The sequence below is a fragment of the Canis lupus genome, chromosome 35, assembly GCF_048164855.1.
Source record: "Canis lupus baileyi chromosome 35, mCanLup2.hap1, whole genome shotgun sequence".
In the NCBI taxonomy this organism is placed as follows: Eukaryota; Metazoa; Chordata; class Mammalia; order Carnivora; family Canidae; genus Canis; species Canis lupus.
Genome location: NC_132872.1, coordinates 249,357 through 265,714, shown reverse-complemented (window position 1 = coordinate 265,714; position 16,358 = coordinate 249,357). Strand labels below are relative to the sequence as shown.

The 16,358-nt window shown below is 59.5% G+C and overlaps 1 protein-coding gene and 2 long non-coding RNA genes across 3 annotated transcripts; 2 read left to right on the top strand and 1 right to left on the bottom strand.

Annotated features, from left to right (window-relative positions):
* The first annotated feature begins 1,712 nt into the window (after positions 1-1,712).
* On the top strand, positions 1,713-16,095 carry LOC140625211 (uncharacterized). The gene is made up of 2 exons (XR_012024581.1): positions 1,713-1,867; positions 12,578-16,095. It is a non-coding gene; the product is annotated as an uncharacterized lncRNA (long non-coding RNA).
* Positions 2,006-9,644, top strand: LOC140625101 (uncharacterized). Its single transcript, XM_072812361.1, has 4 exons — positions 2,006-2,092; positions 2,469-7,577; positions 8,007-9,266; positions 9,370-9,644. The coding sequence occupies exons 1-2, from the start codon at positions 2,006-2,008 to the stop codon at positions 5,940-5,942; spliced, it is 3,561 nt and encodes a 1,186-aa protein (XP_072668462.1). The 3' UTR covers positions 5,943-7,577; positions 8,007-9,266; positions 9,370-9,644.
* On the bottom strand, positions 9,718-12,721 carry LOC140625212 (uncharacterized). The gene is made up of 2 exons (XR_012024582.1): positions 10,594-12,721; positions 9,718-9,985 (listed from the first exon to the last, which is right to left on the bottom strand). It is a non-coding gene; the product is annotated as an uncharacterized lncRNA (long non-coding RNA).
* Positions 16,096-16,358: the final 263 nt, after the last annotated feature.

Here is a 16,358-nt window from a genome sequence, read left to right as displayed (position 1 = left end):
AGAACAAGTTTTGCTTTAACGACAGTATAATAACTAAAACATGAGACTTTAAGGAAAAGGTAGGGACATGGAAAAATAAAATTCTTAAAAAGTGGGGACATGGGCTTCCATGCTCTTGATCCTAACAGTTTTTAGAGATTCACATTCCCTGCAAATTCACCAACTTAAAGTATACAGCGTAATGTTCTTAGTATATTCAGAGTTCTGTGACTGTCACCACATCACCCAAGACCCTTGAGCCATCGGCTCCCGGTCCTCTAGTCCCCCAGCCCCCAGCAACCACTAATCTACTGCATGTATGGATCTGCCTGTTCTGTACATTCATATACATGGAATCATAGGCTGAGGCCTTCTGTGACTGGCCTTCACTTAGCTTGACGTCGGCGAGGTTCATTTGTAAATGTAACACCTGTCAGGACTTCATTGCTTTTTATTGGCAAACAGTATATTCCATTGAATGTCCGTACCACATTTTGTTTATCCATTTATTAGTTAAAAAACATGGGGGTTTCCAGCGGCCCCTCAGTGGCTCAGTTAAGTGACTTTGCTCAGGTCATGATCCCCAGGTCCTGGGATCCAGCTCCACAGCAGGTTCTGAGCTCAGCAAGGAGCCTGTTGCTCCCTCTCCCTCTGCGCCTCCCCCCTGCTCTTGCCCTCTCGCTCTCAAATAAATAGAATAAAATCTTCAAAAACAAAAATACAAAATGTGTCCTCAGCTTCTAGCCTGACAATGTCTGACAAATAGTGTTTCATTTTTCCTGTGAGTGGTCATAACTTTAAAAATAAGAGAGTTGGGTAGCCTGGGTGGCTCAGCGGTTGAGCATTTGCTTTTGGCCCAGAGTGTGATCCTGGAGTCCTGGATCACTCGTGTGATCGAGTCCCACGTCGGGCTCCCTGCATGGAGCCTGCTTCTCCCTCTGCCTGTGTCTCTGCCTCTCTGGGTGTCTCAATGAATAGATAAAATCTTTAAAAGCAGGGGGTGGTTCTGACACACGCTCTAGCATGGATGAACCTTAAAAAAAATTATGCCAAGTGAAAGAAGTCGGTCACTAAGAGCTCACCTACCAGGTAGGATCTCCTTTAGATAGAATTTCCAGAACAGACAAATCCGCCGAGACAGGTAGGTTTGTGGTTGTCTGGGGCTGAGTAGTTGCTAATGAGCGCTGGCCTTTTGGCCGGAGATGAAGATGCCCTAAAGCTAGGGACGGTGGTTGCGCCCTCTGGATATGCTGGCACCCCCTGCCTTGTGCCCTTTAACGGTGAATTTCATGGGGTGAATGTCCCCTCCATAAAGCTGCTGGTTTTGAAAACGGCATGATAGGTCGTGGTCACTTTTTTTTTTTTTTTTTTTTAAGATTTTATTCATGAGACGCAGAGACACAGGCGGAGGGAGACGCAGGCCCGACGCGGGAGTCGGTCCCGGGGCCCGGGGTCACTCCCTGGGCCACAGGCGGCGCCCACCCGCCAGCCCCGGGCGCCCCAGGGCCGGGACCACCGGGGCGGGAGCTGGCGTGGCCGCCGCGCGGGGTGCGGGTGCCAGGACCCCGTGGCCCGCCCTCCCCGCGCCTGCGCCCTGGGCCCGGCGGCCTGCACCGCAGCCTCCCGGCCGCCGGGGGCGCCCCTCCTGCGGCCTCAGGGCCGGCGCCGCCTCCCGCTGGGTCTCCGCCCCCGCGCTGTGATTGGCCGGCGGGGCGGGGCGGGGCGGGGCCGAGGAGGCCGGGGCGCCCGCGAGCGGCTCGGCGGGGTTGCCCGACCCCAGGGCGGCGGCCGCGGTCACCGCCCTCGCCCCGCGGTTCCCCGCAGCGACTGGTTCCTGCCGCGGCTCCGGGTTTCCTTCCGCGAAATGAAAGCGGGCGGCGGCGCGTCGGTAAGAGCAGCGGCTCCGGGCTAGAGAGCAGGTGGGCGGGCGCGGCGGCGCGGAGCGGGCGGGGGCGGCGGGGGCCGAGCTCCAGGACCCGGACCGCCGCGTGGGGGCGCGTCCCCGCCGCGGGCTTCGCGGCCGCAGATGGACACGGAGGGAGGGGGAGGGCGAGGGGCGCCCGGGGCTCCGCGCTCAGCGCCGCCTGCGGCCCAGGCCGTGACCGGGGCCCGGGTAGAGGCCCGCGTCGGCTCCCCGCGCGGAGCCTGCTGCGCCCTCGGCCGGGTCTCTGCCTCCCCGGGGCTCTGTCTCGCGAGCGCGTCAAGCATCCATTACGAAAAGCCCCGGGCTGTGTGCTCGGCCCCGAGGGGTCTCCTGTTGGGTCCTTCGCTCCCTCCGCACACGGACACTAGGCCCGCAGGTCCCGGAGCTTCCACAAGGTCCGGCAGCACCGCCAGATGCTGCGTCCACAGTCTGCTCTTTTTTGCTTTAAAGATCGTATTTATTCTGAGAGCGAGCGGCGGGTGGGGGAGAAGGACATGGTCCCCAGCACGTTCCGGGGAGCGTGGAGCCCGGCGGGGCTCGACCTCGCTCCCTGAGCCCAAACCAGGAGCCCACACGGAGCCGGGGGGGCCCTCGAGTGGCCCGGGGCCGGCGGGTGCCCTCGGCCCTCGCCACCCGTGCGCTCCCGTCCACTCGCCCTGGGCCGCAGAGGAGGAAACGGAGGCCCCAGGAGTCGCGGCGGGGCCTGCAGCTGACGGCGGGGCCGGGGCTTGCGGGGGAGGCGGTGGGCTGCTCCTCCGCGGCTCCTCCTCTGCTCCTCCTGTTGCTCCTCCGCTCCTCCTCCTGCTGCTCCTCCGCTGCTCCTCCTTTGCTCCTCCTTTGCTCCTCCTGTTGTTCTCTGCTGCTCCTCCACTGCTCCTCTTCTGCTCCTCCTGTTGCTCCTGTGCTCCTCCTGTTGCTCCTCCGCTGCTCCTCCTGCTCCTCCACTCCTCCTGCTGCTCCTCTGCTGCTCCTCCTGTTGTCCTCCACTGCTCCTCCTCTGCTCCTTGTGTTGCTCCTCCTCTGCTCCCACTGCTGCTCCTCTGCTGCTCCTCTCTGCTCCTGCTGCTGCTCCTGCTGCTGCTCCTCCATTGCTCCTCCTGCTGTTCCTCCGCTGCTCCTCCTCTGCTCCTCCTGTTGCTCCTCCGCTACTCCTGCTGCTGCTCCTCCGCTGCTCCTCCTGCTCCTCCATTCCTCCTGCTGCTCCTCCGCTGTTCCTCCTGCTGCTCCTCCGCTGCTCCTCCTCTGCTTCTCCTGTTGCTCCTCTGCTGCTCCTCCGCTGCTTCTCCTGTTGCTCCTCCTCTGCTCCTCTGCTGCTCCTCCTGCTGCTCCTCTGCTGCTCCTCCTCTGCTCCTCCTGCTGCTCCTCCACTGCTCCTCCTCTGCTCCTCCTGTTGCTCCTCTGCTGCTCCTCCTCTGCTCCTCTGCTGCTCCTCCTGCTGCTCCTCCGCCGCTCCTCCTGTTGCTCCTCTGCCGCTCCTCCTGTTGCTCCTCTGCTGCTCCTCCTGCTGCTCCTCCGCTGCTCCTCGTCTGCTCCTCCTGTTGTTCCTCTGCTGCTCCTCCTGCTGCTCCTCCGCTGCTCCTCCTCTGCTCCTCCTGTTGCTCCTCTGCTGCTCCTCCTGCTGCTCCTCCGCCGCTCCTCCTGTTGCTCCTCCTCTGCTCCTCCTGCTGCTCCTCCGCTGCTCCTCCTCTGCTCCTGTTGCTCCTCCGCTGCTCCTCCTGCTCCTCCACTCCTCCTCCTGCTCTTCCTGCTGCTCCTCCGCTGCTCCTCCTCTGCTCCTCCTCTGCTCCTCCTGTTGCTCCTCTGCTCTCCTTCTGCTCCTCCACTCCTCCTCCTGCTCCTCCTGCTGCTCCTCCACTGCTCCTCCTGCTGCTCCTCCTGCTGCTCCTCCTGCTGCTCCTCCGCTGCTCCTCCTCTGCTTCTCCTGTTGCTCCTCTGCTGCTCCTCCGCTGCTTCTCCTGTTGCTCCTCCTCTGCTCCTCTGCTGCTCCTCCTGCTGCTCCTCTGCTGCTCCTCCTCTGCTCCTCCTGCTGCTCCTCCGCTGCTCCTCCTCTGCTCCTCCTGTTGCTCCTCTGCTACTCCTCCTGCTGCTCCTCCTGCTGCTCCTCCGCTGCTCCTCCTCTGCTCCTCCTGTTGTTCCTCTGCTGCTCCTCCTGCTGCTCCTCCGCTGCTCCTCCTCTGCTCCTGTTGCTCCTCCGGCTCCTCCACTCCTCCTCCTGCTCTTCCTGCTGCTCCTCCATTGCTCCTCCTCTGCTCCTCCTCTGCTCCTCCTCTGCTCCTCCTGTTGCTCCTCTGCTCTCCTCCTGCTCCTCCACTCCTCCTCCTGCTCCCCCTGCTGTTCCTCCACTGCTCCTCCTGGTGCTCCTCCTGCTGTTCCTCCGCTGCTCCCACTGCTGCTCCTCCGCTGCTCCTCCTGCTGCTCTTCTGCTGCTCCTCTTGCTGCTCCTCTGCTGCTCCTCCGCTGCTCCTCCTCTGCTCCTTCTGTTGCTCCTCTGCTGCTCCTCCGCTGCTCTTCTGCTCCTCCTGTTGCTCCTCTGCTACTCCTCCTGCTGCTCCTCCTGCTGCTCTTCTGCTGCTCCTCCTGCTGCTCCTCCTGCTGCTCCTCCGCTGCTCCTCCTCTGCTCCTCCTGTTGTTCCTCTGCTGCTCCTCCTGCTGCTCCTCCGCTGCTCCTCCTCTGCTCCTGTTGCTCCTCCGCTGCTCCTCCTGCTCCTCCACTCCTCCTCCTGCTCTTCCTGCTGCTCCTCCGCTGCTCCTCCTCTGCTCCTCCTGTTGCTCCTCTGCTCTCCTCCTGCTCCTCCACTCCTCCTCCTGCTCCTCCTGCTGCTCCTCCACTGCTCCTCCTGGTGCTCCTCCTGCTGCTCCTCCACTGCTCCCACTGCTGCTCCTCCGCTGCTCCTCCTGCTGCTCTTCTGCTGCTCCTCTTGCTGCTCCTCTGCTGCTCCTCCGCTGCTTCTCCTCTGCTCCTTCTGTTGCTCCTCTGCTGCTCCTCCGCTGCTCCTCTTCTGCTCCTCCTGTTGCTCCTCTGCTACTCCTCCTGCTGCTTCTCCTGCTGCTCCTCCTGCTGCTCCTCCGCTGCTCCTCCTGTTGTTCCTCTGCTGCTCTTCCTGCTGCTCCTCCGCTGCTCCTCCTCTGCTCCTCCTGTTGCTCCTCTGCTCTCCTCCTGCTCCTCCACTCCTCCTCCTGCTCCTCCTGCTGCTCCTCCACTGCTCCTCCTGCTGCTCCTCCTGCTGCTCCTCCGCTGCTCCTCCTGTTGTTCCTCTGCTGCTCTTCCTGCTGCTCCTCCGCTGCTCCTCCTCTGCTCCTCCTGTTGCTCCTCTGCTCTCCTCCTGCTCCTCCACTCCTCCTCCTGCTCCTCCTGCTGCTCCTCCACTGCTCCTCCGCTGCTCCTCCTCTGCTCCTCCTGTTGCTCCTCCTCTGCTCCTCCTGCTGCTCCTCCGCTGCTCCTCCTCTGCTCCTCCTCTGCTCCTCCTGTTGCTCCTCCGCTGCTCCTCTGCTCCCGCTGCTGCTCCTCCGCTGCTCCTCCTGCTGCTCCTCCACTCCTCCTGCTGCTCCTGTTGCTCCTCTGCTGTTCCTCCTGCTGCTCCTCCTGCTGCTCCTCCTCTGCTCCTCCTGTTGCTCCTCTTCTGCTTCTCCTGCTGCTCCTCCTGCTGCTCCTCCTCCTGCTCCTCCTGTTGCTCCTCTGCTGCGCCTCCGCTGCTCCTCCTCTGCTCCTCCTGTTGCTCCTCCGCTGCTCCTCCTCTGCTCCCGCTGCTGCTCCTCCTGCTGCTCCCTCTGCTCTTCTGCTGCTCCTCTATCCCAGTGTCACCAAGGCGCCCCATGCCCTTGTCACCCGTGTGCAGCTAGCAGCCAGCCTCTCCTGAGGCCTGTGGGCCACTGTGTGGGAGGGGAGACTGAGGCTGACGGGCACTGTGGAGGGAAGGCAGGGCCTGCAGTATCAGGGGAAGATTTGACTGTGGACCTGGACCACAGGGTAGGGTGTGCTCGGTGGAAGGAACAGCATGCATGGTGGGTGCTGAGGGAGGCCCAGAGACTCAACATGTGAGCCCAGGATGGCCCTATAAAGCCCCGCACCTTCTGGAAGCAGGTGCCAGGAGTGGCCGTGGACCACCAAGGCACCAAGCTGGAACAGGTCATCCCAGCGACATGGTGCTGAGCCCCTCCAAGAAGGACATCAGTGCGCCCGGGGCCCTGGGGGTAAGGTCAGGCCCTCTCCCCAGAATCGCGAGACTGGGTGGGGCTGGGACTTGGAGTCACCATGGCCCATCCTGGGGCACCCGGGGCACATGCGAGCTCCAGGTCCTGCGTGGAGGGTCATGGCCCGCGTGTCGTGCGCACATGTGCACAGGTGCAGGGGCTGGGCAGCCAGCCCAGGGCAGGTGGGGAGGCCCCACATGTTAGCCCCATAACAGATGAAAAAGTCCTGGGGTTCAGCAGACACCCCAAGAGGAGAGGAGGGGGCCTCAGCGCAGAGCCGCAGGTGGCAGCTTCAGGAGCGCCCCAGCTGTGCTTTCTGGGCAGCTCGGTGGGCGCAGCCTGGTGGTTGTGCGGCCCAGGAGGTGCCCGGCCCGCCCAGGAGCCACTGCCCCGCAGGACACGGAACGCAGAGCAGGACATGGCACTACCCCAGTGGCGGGAGATTCGGGGACAAGGCCGAGGGCGTCCCACTGCGGGGCTGGGTGCCGGGGACACTGGGCGGGCAGGGGGGTGATGGAAGTCCATGGAGCTGGCCCGAGGGTGCCCACCTGCCTCCGGACGCCCACCTGTCCGCGGGTGCCCACCTGCCTCCGGACGCCCACCTGTCCGCAGTGCCCACCTGTTCCTGGGTGCCCACCTGCCCACGGGTGCCCACCTGCCTGTGGGTACCCACCTGCCCATGGGTGCCCACCTGCCTCTGGGTGCCCACCTGCGCACGGGTGCCCACCTGCCTCCGGACGCCCACCTGTCCGCGGGTGCCCACCTGTCCCTGGGTGCCCACCTGCCTCTGGGTGCCCACCTGCGCGCGGGTGCCCACCTGCCTCCGGACGCCCACCTGTCCGCGGGTGCCCACCTGTCCCTGGGTGCCCACCTGCCTCCAGACGCCCACCTGTCCACGGGTGGCCACCTGTCCACGGGTGGCCACCTGTCCTTGGGTGCCCACCTGCCTCTGGGTACCCACCTGCCCACGGGTGGCCACCTGCCCGTGGGTACCCACCTGCCTCTGGGTGCCCACCTGCCTCTGGGTGCCCACCTGCCCACGGGTGCCCACCTGCCTCCATACACCCACCTGTCCGCGGGTGGCCACCTGTCCTTGGGTGCCCACCTGCCCCCGGGTGCCCACCTGCCTCTGGGTGCCCACCTGCTCGTGGGTGCCCACCTGCCTCTGAGTGCCTACCGGCCCTTGGATGTCCACCTGCCTGTGGGTGCCCACCTGCCTGCGGGGCCTCCTGACGAAGCCTGCCCGGCCCTTCATCGGCTCACCCCCTGCAGGCTTTCATCGCCGGCCAGCAGCACCGGCGGCGGCCGCTCTGTGCGACATCTGTGGGGAGCTGGAGCCTGTGCCACCGGCCGGACGCCTCCTGAGGGCAGAGGGGCCTGGTGCCCCAGGAGCTGCTGCGGCTCAGAAAGGGTCACAAACCTGGGACAATGGAAAAGTATGGTCACAGAGTACTAGCAGCCCGGACGCCTGGGGACTCAGCGGGTGAGCACCGCCTGCAGACCAGGGCGTGACCCCGGGGTCCCAGGATCCGGATCGAGTCCCACGTCAGGCTCCCCACAGGGAGCCTGCTTCCCCCTCTGCCTGTGTCCCTGCCTCTCTCTGTGTCTCTCAGGAATTAAGAAAGGAAGGAAGGAAGGAAGGAGGGAGGGAGGGAGGGAGGGAGGGAGGGAGGAAGGAAGGAAGGAAGGAAGGAAGGAAGGAAGGAAGGAAGGAAGGAAGGAAGGAAGGAAGAAGAAACCACCCGCACAGTCATCTGCAAGCACCCTGTTTCCAAATGAGGCCACAGTCACAAGCTCCGGAGGTTGGGACCTCAGCATCTTTCGTGAGAGGGGGACACAGCGCAGCCCCCAATGCCAGGCACCTGATGCAGCCCCACGGCCGTGTCCTTCGCTCTGCTTCGTTTATCCACAGCGCTTGTCACAGCCTGGAATTGACTCCTCCCGTCACGTGGGCAGCTGTTGGTGGCAGTAGGACCTCAGCGCCGCGAGCGCCGTGGGCCTGTCTTGGACTCCGGCTGTAGCCCAGGTGCTTGCAGGCGCGCGTGGCAGGTGCCGCAGACTCGCCTCCAAGGCTGACCTCACTGCCCTGCAAAACAGGAAGCTCCCGGGAGCAGGAAGCAGAGGAGTCTTTCTCGGGGCAGAAAGAGCAGCCTGTTCTCTGTGGTCCTGGGGGAGAGAACCAAAACCAAGACTGGACGGAGTCTCTGGGGCAGGGGGCGCGCCCCATTTCTAGTTTCAGGAATGTTGGAAGCCATCAGTACTGCCACTGCTGTCTTAGCAGGGACTGGGCTTCCCGTCGCTGAAGGCATTCAAGCCTGACGGCCCCTGGACAGGAAGCTAGAGTGAGATGGTAGGGAGGGATGAGGTTGGGCAGCCTCTGAGGCGCCGCCAGCCTTGAGGCCATCTGGGCCCAGAGAAGAGCCCAGGGCTAGGGTCCCCTCATTGGGGAGAAGGTCAGCAGAGCTCGAGGCGTCTGGGGAGCCTAACAGCACGGCCTTGAACCCGAGGCCCCCCAGAAGCTGCTTCTAAGTCACCCCTGGTGGAGGCGCTGATTGCGTGGCTTTGGTGGAAAAAGTCCCCATCCTCCCCGGAGTGATGTGCTGAGCCTACGCCCCTGCTCCAGGGCCTGTTGCAGAGCTGCCTGCAGCCCCAGGCCGGGCTCCCGGGACCCTGTGGCCGCGGGCCAGGGAACGGGGCGCAGCAGCCCCGATGGCGCCCCAGAGGACAGGCTGAGTCTGAGTCGGGGAGTCCCGGGCTTGGCCCAGGGGCGCAGGGAGCTCCCCGCCCGGAGGTGCACACTTAGGAGGCTGAGGGCGGGCCCAGGCCTGGCCCTGCAGGTCCCCTCCCACCTCCGGGGTGGTCGGTGGTCGCTGAGGCCGCCTCCTGGGCCCATTGGGGTGGGAAGGGCCCCTGCAGGCTGCAGCGGGGGCGGGGGGGGGGCGCCTCCCCAGCCTGGGTGCTGGCCGCCTCTGTTAACCAACCTTCAGGCTGTGGCCAAAGCCGCGGAGCCCAGGGGGGCAACCTGGGGAGATGCAGAGCGAAATGAAACGCCCCCAAGGAATCTTTGAGAGTTCAAACAAAAATGGGGAAAATCAAAACCTTGCTTTTTCCTCTGAATGTTTTTCGTTCTCTAGGCAAGGCCTGCGTATCTCTAAATATGGTCATTTAATGAGTAAGATGGATTATATGTAATTTACATTTACACAGATCTACATGTACCGTGTGATTATGTATCATTGAAAATGTATTTGTTTTCTTGTTTTGTCTTTTTAAAGATTTTATTTATTCACGAGAGACACAGAGAGAGAAAGAGAGGCAGAGACCCAGGCAGAGGGAGAGGCAGGCTCCATGCCGGGAGCCTGAGGCAGGACTCGATCCCAGGACTCCAGGATCACGCCCTGGGCCAAAGGCAGGCGCTAAACCGCTGCGCCACCCAGGGATCCCCAGACCCTGTATTTTCAACGAGATTTTATTTGCACCTCTCTTAGTTTTATGGGTTTGAACTGACTCATCTCAGCCGTGTGGCTAATAAATGGAAGATTTATTACTATGCCTGATAATAATAATAATAATTTCTAATAACAGTGATTTTAAAATTTGTATAGATTATAATTTTTCCAAGGACCTGCAGTGCTTCGTAATTATCCCAATTACCCTGTCGATCAGTTGGCTCCACTGTAGCCGCGAGTGTTGCTGAAGTCAGCTGTTCTCTGCCCCAGGCCTCTGAAGGGCCCTGAGCACAGCTCCGTGACGCTGGCCAAATGCAGCCGACGCTTGCTCCCGTCCCTGCTTTTATTCTGCAGCTTTAGTATTGGGAGCCCCAAGCTCCGAGCGGGCCTGGACATCCTGTGGCTTGAATTCCCTGTTCAAGGAGGGGCCCATGCCACGTGCCTTTAGGTAAAAAAACAACAAACAAACGTGAAGAAAGAATGCAAATGAGACGCAAGTCTGAGGAGCAGGGGACTTCCCGGGGCTCCCTCCGCTCAGAGTTTTTTCTGCGCCAAACCGTCTGGTGGGGACTTGGAAGAGGTGTTACCCGAGGAGATGCATGGTTTGGAACATACGTCCGTGGACAAGGGGCGCAGCTGCAGGTCCCCAGCGGCGGTGGCCCTGAGGGTTGGGACGCGCTCCCCCGCTTGTGGCTCTGGGACCTTATCTGGGACCCCTCAGGCTGGACTATTTGGTTGAGCTTAATTTCAAGCAGCTGGTGGGGGGTTTTTCTTGGAGCACGAGCACCACGACCCGCGGTTTCCCTGCCTGGACGGGTCGTCTGGCCCCGGCCCGACACACCCATCCCCGTGTTCTGTCCTGGGCCTCCTGATACGTCAAATGTGACCTTGTCGTCACGGGAACTCAGAAACTGAAGAGATCATATTTAGTTGCTGGGCCAACACCCTACCTTACCCTTGGGGAAACTGAGGCCCAAAGGAGAGAAAGCAAGTTAGTAGCAGGAGGAGGACTTGAGTCCAACCCCCACTTGCCTCCGGGGCTGGACTCACCAAGAAATCCCCGCTCTGGGCCATCTGCAAAGTTCTCTCTTTTGCTCGTCACATGGGAACAGGAGGACTTTGCAAACCGTGTCGTCAATGCTTACGTGGCCACTTCTCTCTTTTTTTTTTTTTTTTGACCTTTTCAGTGCTGACCTTTCTCATACTTGTCTGAGTCATGGTAATGAAATACTCCCTGGCAGTGACCATCATTCTGGATTAAGTTTTAAGTGTTGGTTTTGGACCGGTCCGCTGAGCCCCAAGCTTCCAGGCGATGGCAGGTGGGAGGAGGCCTGGCACGAGGCGAGGGCAGGCGGTGCCCTGTTCTTAAGGGGCTGAAAGGATAAGGCAGTGGCCAGAGAACGGGTGGGGCGGTACAAAGAAAGCTGCACGTGAGCGCAATGGGCGAAAGCAGTCAGGTAGGCTTCCCGGAAGAGGGAGCACTTTACCTGGGCCCTAAGGAATGGGCTGCGCGGTCTATTCCAGGAGGGACTCAGGCATGGAGGTAGGGCTTCTCGGGAACATGACTTGTTCTCACAAGAGTAAAGAAGGGAGAGGAGGGTGGGAAATGGGCTGGTCTGCCCGGGGTGCTTGTCCGTTGACCCCTTTAGTTTCATGTGTCCCGTGAGGTCCTAGAAATGCAGGCTTGATACGCCTGCCCTTGCCGCCTCTCCTGGCCTAGGCCCGGGTCACGAGGACCAGGACTGGAGCTGTTGTGCCGGGGCATCGTGGGAGGTGGTCTGTTCCACCGAGGCGCGCCACCGAGGCGTCTTCTCTCCACGGTGGGACCCTGAAGACCTAACCCCGGGAGGGAACAAAGACAACGCGGAGATGCCGGATCCCAGGTGCGCAGGTGCTCTACGGGGCCAGCGGTCTGGATGCCTGATGCGTAACACCCGGAGAAAGCCCGTCAGCTCAGAGCCCTCAGCAAGGAGCTCGTCAGGAGCTGAGCAGGGATCACCGGCCGTGACGGCCACCGTGGGAGTCTAAGCTTCCGCGGCGTCTGCCCGTGAGGGTGAGGAGCCAGGCGTGGCCACTGAGCTCTGCTGCTCAGCATCACGGCATCTGCGCAGAGCGGAGCGCAGGCTTGGGTCCCGTGGACAGTCCTGGGCGTGAGCAGAGTCCGTATTGATCAAGTCCACACACCCGTGTTGCTTTGAAGTAGAAACCTTCATCCGGGGGACGCTGGGCCCGCTCTTCCCTTCCTCACGAGATGCAGCCACACTCGGAAACCTGCTGGGTGCCAGGAATGCGTTCATCTAGCCAACAGCTAATGTGCGTGGACCTGGCTAAGCCCAGGGGATGGGGGGGCGGCCCGTGTGCTGGAGGCGAAGGACACCGTCACCGGTACTGACGCGACCTGGCTCCTGCCTTCCCACTCAGCCGCCTGAGTTTTCTGCTGGAAGTAGGGCTGGTCAACCAGGAGTGGGTGAGCTCACCGGTGTTGACAGAGCAAGCGAAGCGAATCGCTCTGGGTGCCAGGCCTTCTGCAACCTGCCAAGGTGTGTGCCGGGCAGGGTTCGCGGCTCAGGGGGGCACGGTCTGCTTCAGGAGCCAACAGGAGAGCACGCAGGGGGTAAGAGGCAGGGTGGGAGGTACCGAACCCAAGCACAGCAATCTCATCTTAGGATTGATGCTGTGATCATGGGAAAGGGGGAGCGTTGAGGGACCGGGCGAGGTGGGAGGAGCACTGGGGTGAACGAATCTCACGGCTGAGTGCAAACCTCTCACCGTGGAGCACAAAGAAGTCTGAATCCCAGCACAGCCACAAAAACCAGCCACGGGGGGAGCTGGGGGGAGAACTGGGAGACGTGCCGAGGAACACAGCTCTGCTCCTGGCTGGCCCCGGGAGCCTGTATGAGTCGGTGCAATTGCCCGGTTTCTCCAAGAAGGTAGTGCACATTCCCAGCAGCGTGCAGGGCGTGCCTCGGGGCAGCAGGCTGGTTGCACCGACCTCTGGAGAACTAAAGCTACCTTCTTTATCCCCTTCTTCCAGCTGCTCCGATCCCGCAGTGTCGTAACGGACCGTGCCAAAGTCAGCCGTGATCTGAAGATGGAAGCTGTTCTTTGAGAGAAGATGAAGATTGGAGCGGGGGTGCGGCGGGGAGAGCATTCCACAGGAAGTGCTACGGGGGCCTGCACCTGGGGAAGGAGGAATCCAGCCAAGGGAGGGGGAGGCTGATGTGGCTGGAATGGGTGGTGCCACCTGGGCGAGGAGGCGGCACCAGAGGTCGGCTGGGTCCCTGCGGCGATGGCCACTCACCCGAGGACGTCGACCGTCCTGCTGCTCGGAGCGGCGTCTCCCCAGCTCCGCCGGCCCGGCCTCCCTCCACAAACCGGTTCCCCGCAGCCCGCGGTGCAAGGGTCCAATCTTGTCGCATGGCTGCATCCCGAGTCCCTGCACCGGGGTGAACTGTCAAACTGGGAATCCCGGAGGCAACGTGGCCTCGTTCAACAGCAAGCCTTCCTGGCGGGCAAAGCTCTGGCGCCCCGGAGCCTTTGTGAGGAGGCGCCAACCAAAGGCCTCTTAGTTGGAGGATCCGCGTCCTGGGCCCCCGCTGCCGCCTCATCCCCGGGCCTCAGGCCCGACGGAACGGGCGTCACTTGCCCCGAAGCCTCGCTGAGCAGTGGACGGCTCCCTCCGAGGGGAAGGCTGGAGGCCGTGCTCCCACCTCGGCTCTGCCTCGGTCATCCCCGTGCCCTGGAGCCGCGGGGACGGAGGACACCCCCGACACGCTGGCAGTGCACACAAGACGTAAATGAACATACACGAGCTGCGTGACACACGATACCGGCTCCTGAAGTAGACCCTGGAAAGGGCTAGTGTCCTTTCTCCCTATACTTCCCGGCCCCTTAAGTGCTGAAACACTATCAGTACCCCACAATATCAGACCCACAGGCAGAACACACGTCAGAGCTCCAATCCCCTCGACAATCCTCATAAATGATTAGCCCCCACTGAGCTCTTCCAAAAAAAATTCTTTTTGCACTATTTTATATTCCAGAGTCTGTATCGTTTGGGGAGACTTCTGATCACTCACACTTTTTTTTTTTTAATTTTTATTTATTTATGATAGTCACAGAGAGAGAGAGAGAGAGGCAGAGACACAGGCAGAGGGAGAAGCAGGCTCCATGCCCCGGGAGCCCGACGTGGGACTCGATCCCAGGTCTCCAGGATCGCGCCCTGGGCCAAAGGCAGGCGCCAAACCGCTGCGCCACCCAGGGATCCCTGATCACTAAGACTTTCTTAAAATGCTTGTCTAGATCCTGAAAACCACCATCTCCTTATCACCCGCCGGCACTTCAGTGTGATTAAGAGACCTGTGAGCAAAAGGCTCTCGTGTTTGCTTTGAAATACACATTTAAAAAAAAATAAATTTAGAGAATAAACAAATAAATAAATAAATATAAATAAATAAATTTAGGGGAAAATAAATATAAATAAATAAGTAAATTTAGGGAATAAATAAATATAAATAAATAAATTTAATGGGAAAATAAATATAAATAAATAAAAAATAAATAAATAAATAAATAAATAAATAAATAAATAAATAATAAAAAATAAATAAATAAATTTAGGGGCAACCGGGTGGCTCAGCGCTTAAGCATCTGGCTTCAGCCCAGGGCATGAGCCTGGAGTCCCAGGATCGAGTCCCACATCGGGCTCCCTGTATGGAGCCTGCTTCTCCCTCTGCCTGTGCCTCTGCCTCTCTTTGTCTCTCTGTGTGTGTCTCATGAGTAAATAAATAAAATTAAAAAAAAAAAAAAAAAGAACCGTCTTCACATCCTGCAGGCTGCTATGGGATCCCCAGTGCCAGAGCTCCCCGGGTTGCATGCTTATTCCCAGACCAGACTCCAGCCTCTGAACCCAGCCTGCTGCGATTCACGTGTTGCTTCGAGGCGGCCTGGCACGGTCGCTGCTCTACTCTGGACGTGACCTTTCCCTTCATGCTGTTTCCTTGGAGCTGTCTTAGCCCTTGGAGCATCTCCGGTGCAAGTCAGAAGGGTTTGCTAAGCCCACCCCCCGCACGAGGGCCCTGAGCCCCTGGGGCCCTCTCGGCCTTTCCCACAGGTGGCCTGGCCGTGAAAGAGCTATTCCATGGGCCTTTCCTTGAGACTAGGAATTGCGCTTTGTGAGTATGTCCGTCCTAAAGCTCTGATTACGTGTGATATCTGCTCAAATACAGGCGCTTGGGCTCGACCCCTTGGTGATTCCCTGGATCTGGGCAAGGCCTAGGATTCTTTAACAAGCTCTCAACTAACTGATTCTATTACAGAATCTGGGACCGCTCTGAGGGACACTGCCCTAAGGAAATTACTTTAAAGCTGATCTATTTGATCTATTTGCATGAGGTGTTCTCATGAAGCTATTTAGAACAGAAAAGGAAAAAAAAAAAAAAAAAACAACTGTGGTCAAGTCCCCAAACCACCTTGTTAGGAAAGATTAGATGTTAAATTTTTTTAAAGATTTTATTTACTTATTCATGAGAGACACAGACACAGGCAGAGGGAGAAGCAGGCTCCATGCAGGGAGCCCAATGGAGGACTCGATCCCAGGACCCCAGGGTCACGCCCTGGGTGCAGGCGGCGCTAACCGCTGGGCAACCCGGCCTGCCTGGACATTATACCTTAATAAAGCAATGGTATTTTACGATTAAACCTAAAACATTAAAGCACACACACACCTAAAAGATGATAGAACCATAGCCTGAAGGATTAGACCCGGATTGCCTTGAAATCATGCTGTGCAGCGCCCAAGGGCCTTGCTCACTCTCACCACATGAGTTCCCGGTTCTAACACTATTAAGAAAAAAAAATCCTCAAAAGACAATTTCAAGTAACAAAAGTAGAACACAGGAGCGTGTGCCAGGATTAGCAATTGTCTTATTTATTTTTTTTTTTTAGCAATTGTTTTCAGGACATTGTTTACTACGATGAGAAGCGCCGTAAAGGGATTATGTGGATTCCTGTGGTAGTAGCTTCTTGACTGCAAAAACTGGTAAATACATCCCCCAACTAAAAAATATCTCCCCCGAAATCCCCTTTCCCGAAACGTTTGCGGCATAAACACCTCTGTGTCACGAGAAGCCCCATGTCTCAACCAGATAACGTAACCCAGCATTTCCTCCAAGACCAGACAAAGGTAATGGGAGACCAGAGAGTATCTACCCCCAAAGAGGGAAAATAAGGAGAGCACCCCTGGGAAAATACGAGGCCAGGTTGTTATTTAAAGGCCTCAGGGGAAAAAAAAAAAATAAAGGCCTCAGGGGATCCCTGGGTGGCGCAGCGGTTTGGCGCCTGCCTTTGGCCCAGGGCGTGATCCTGGAGACCCAGGATCGAATCCCACGTTGGGCTCCCTGCATGGAGCCTGCTTCTCCCTCTGCCTGTGTCTCTGCCTCCCTCTCTCTCTCTCTCTCTGTGTCTCTCATGAATAAATAATATTAAAAAATAAATAAAAATAAAGTGAATGAGATAAAATGAACAACGAGGGAACAGATGTGACCAGTGTAAGTTGACTGTGTGACTCTTTCCACTCTTCTCTGGGTCTGAGGTCTTCGGCGCCGAATGTCAGCGCTGCGGGGCGGGGCACGGGACAGGGACTCACAGTCCGCTCCCCCGAGAGGCCTGTCCTCACACTTGCCAGCAGGGTCCCTGAAGGCCCCGGGCTTGGCGAAGCCCCCAGCCCTTTCCCAGGGACCGCGTTTCGGGCAGCTTCCCATGGGGCCGGAGTCAGAGCTGGCAGTGGTCGAATGACGTCAGGACACGGAGGCTGG

Coding starts and splice junctions, on each gene's coding strand:
- LOC140625101 (XM_072812361.1), top strand. CDS start 2,006: ATGGACACGGAGGGAGGGGGAGGGCGAGGGGCGCCCGGGGCTCCGCGC. Junction 2,093..2,468: donor AGGCCGTGACCGGGGCCCGG/GTAGAGGCCCGC, acceptor AGCCCAAACCAG/GAGCCCACACGGAGCCGGGG.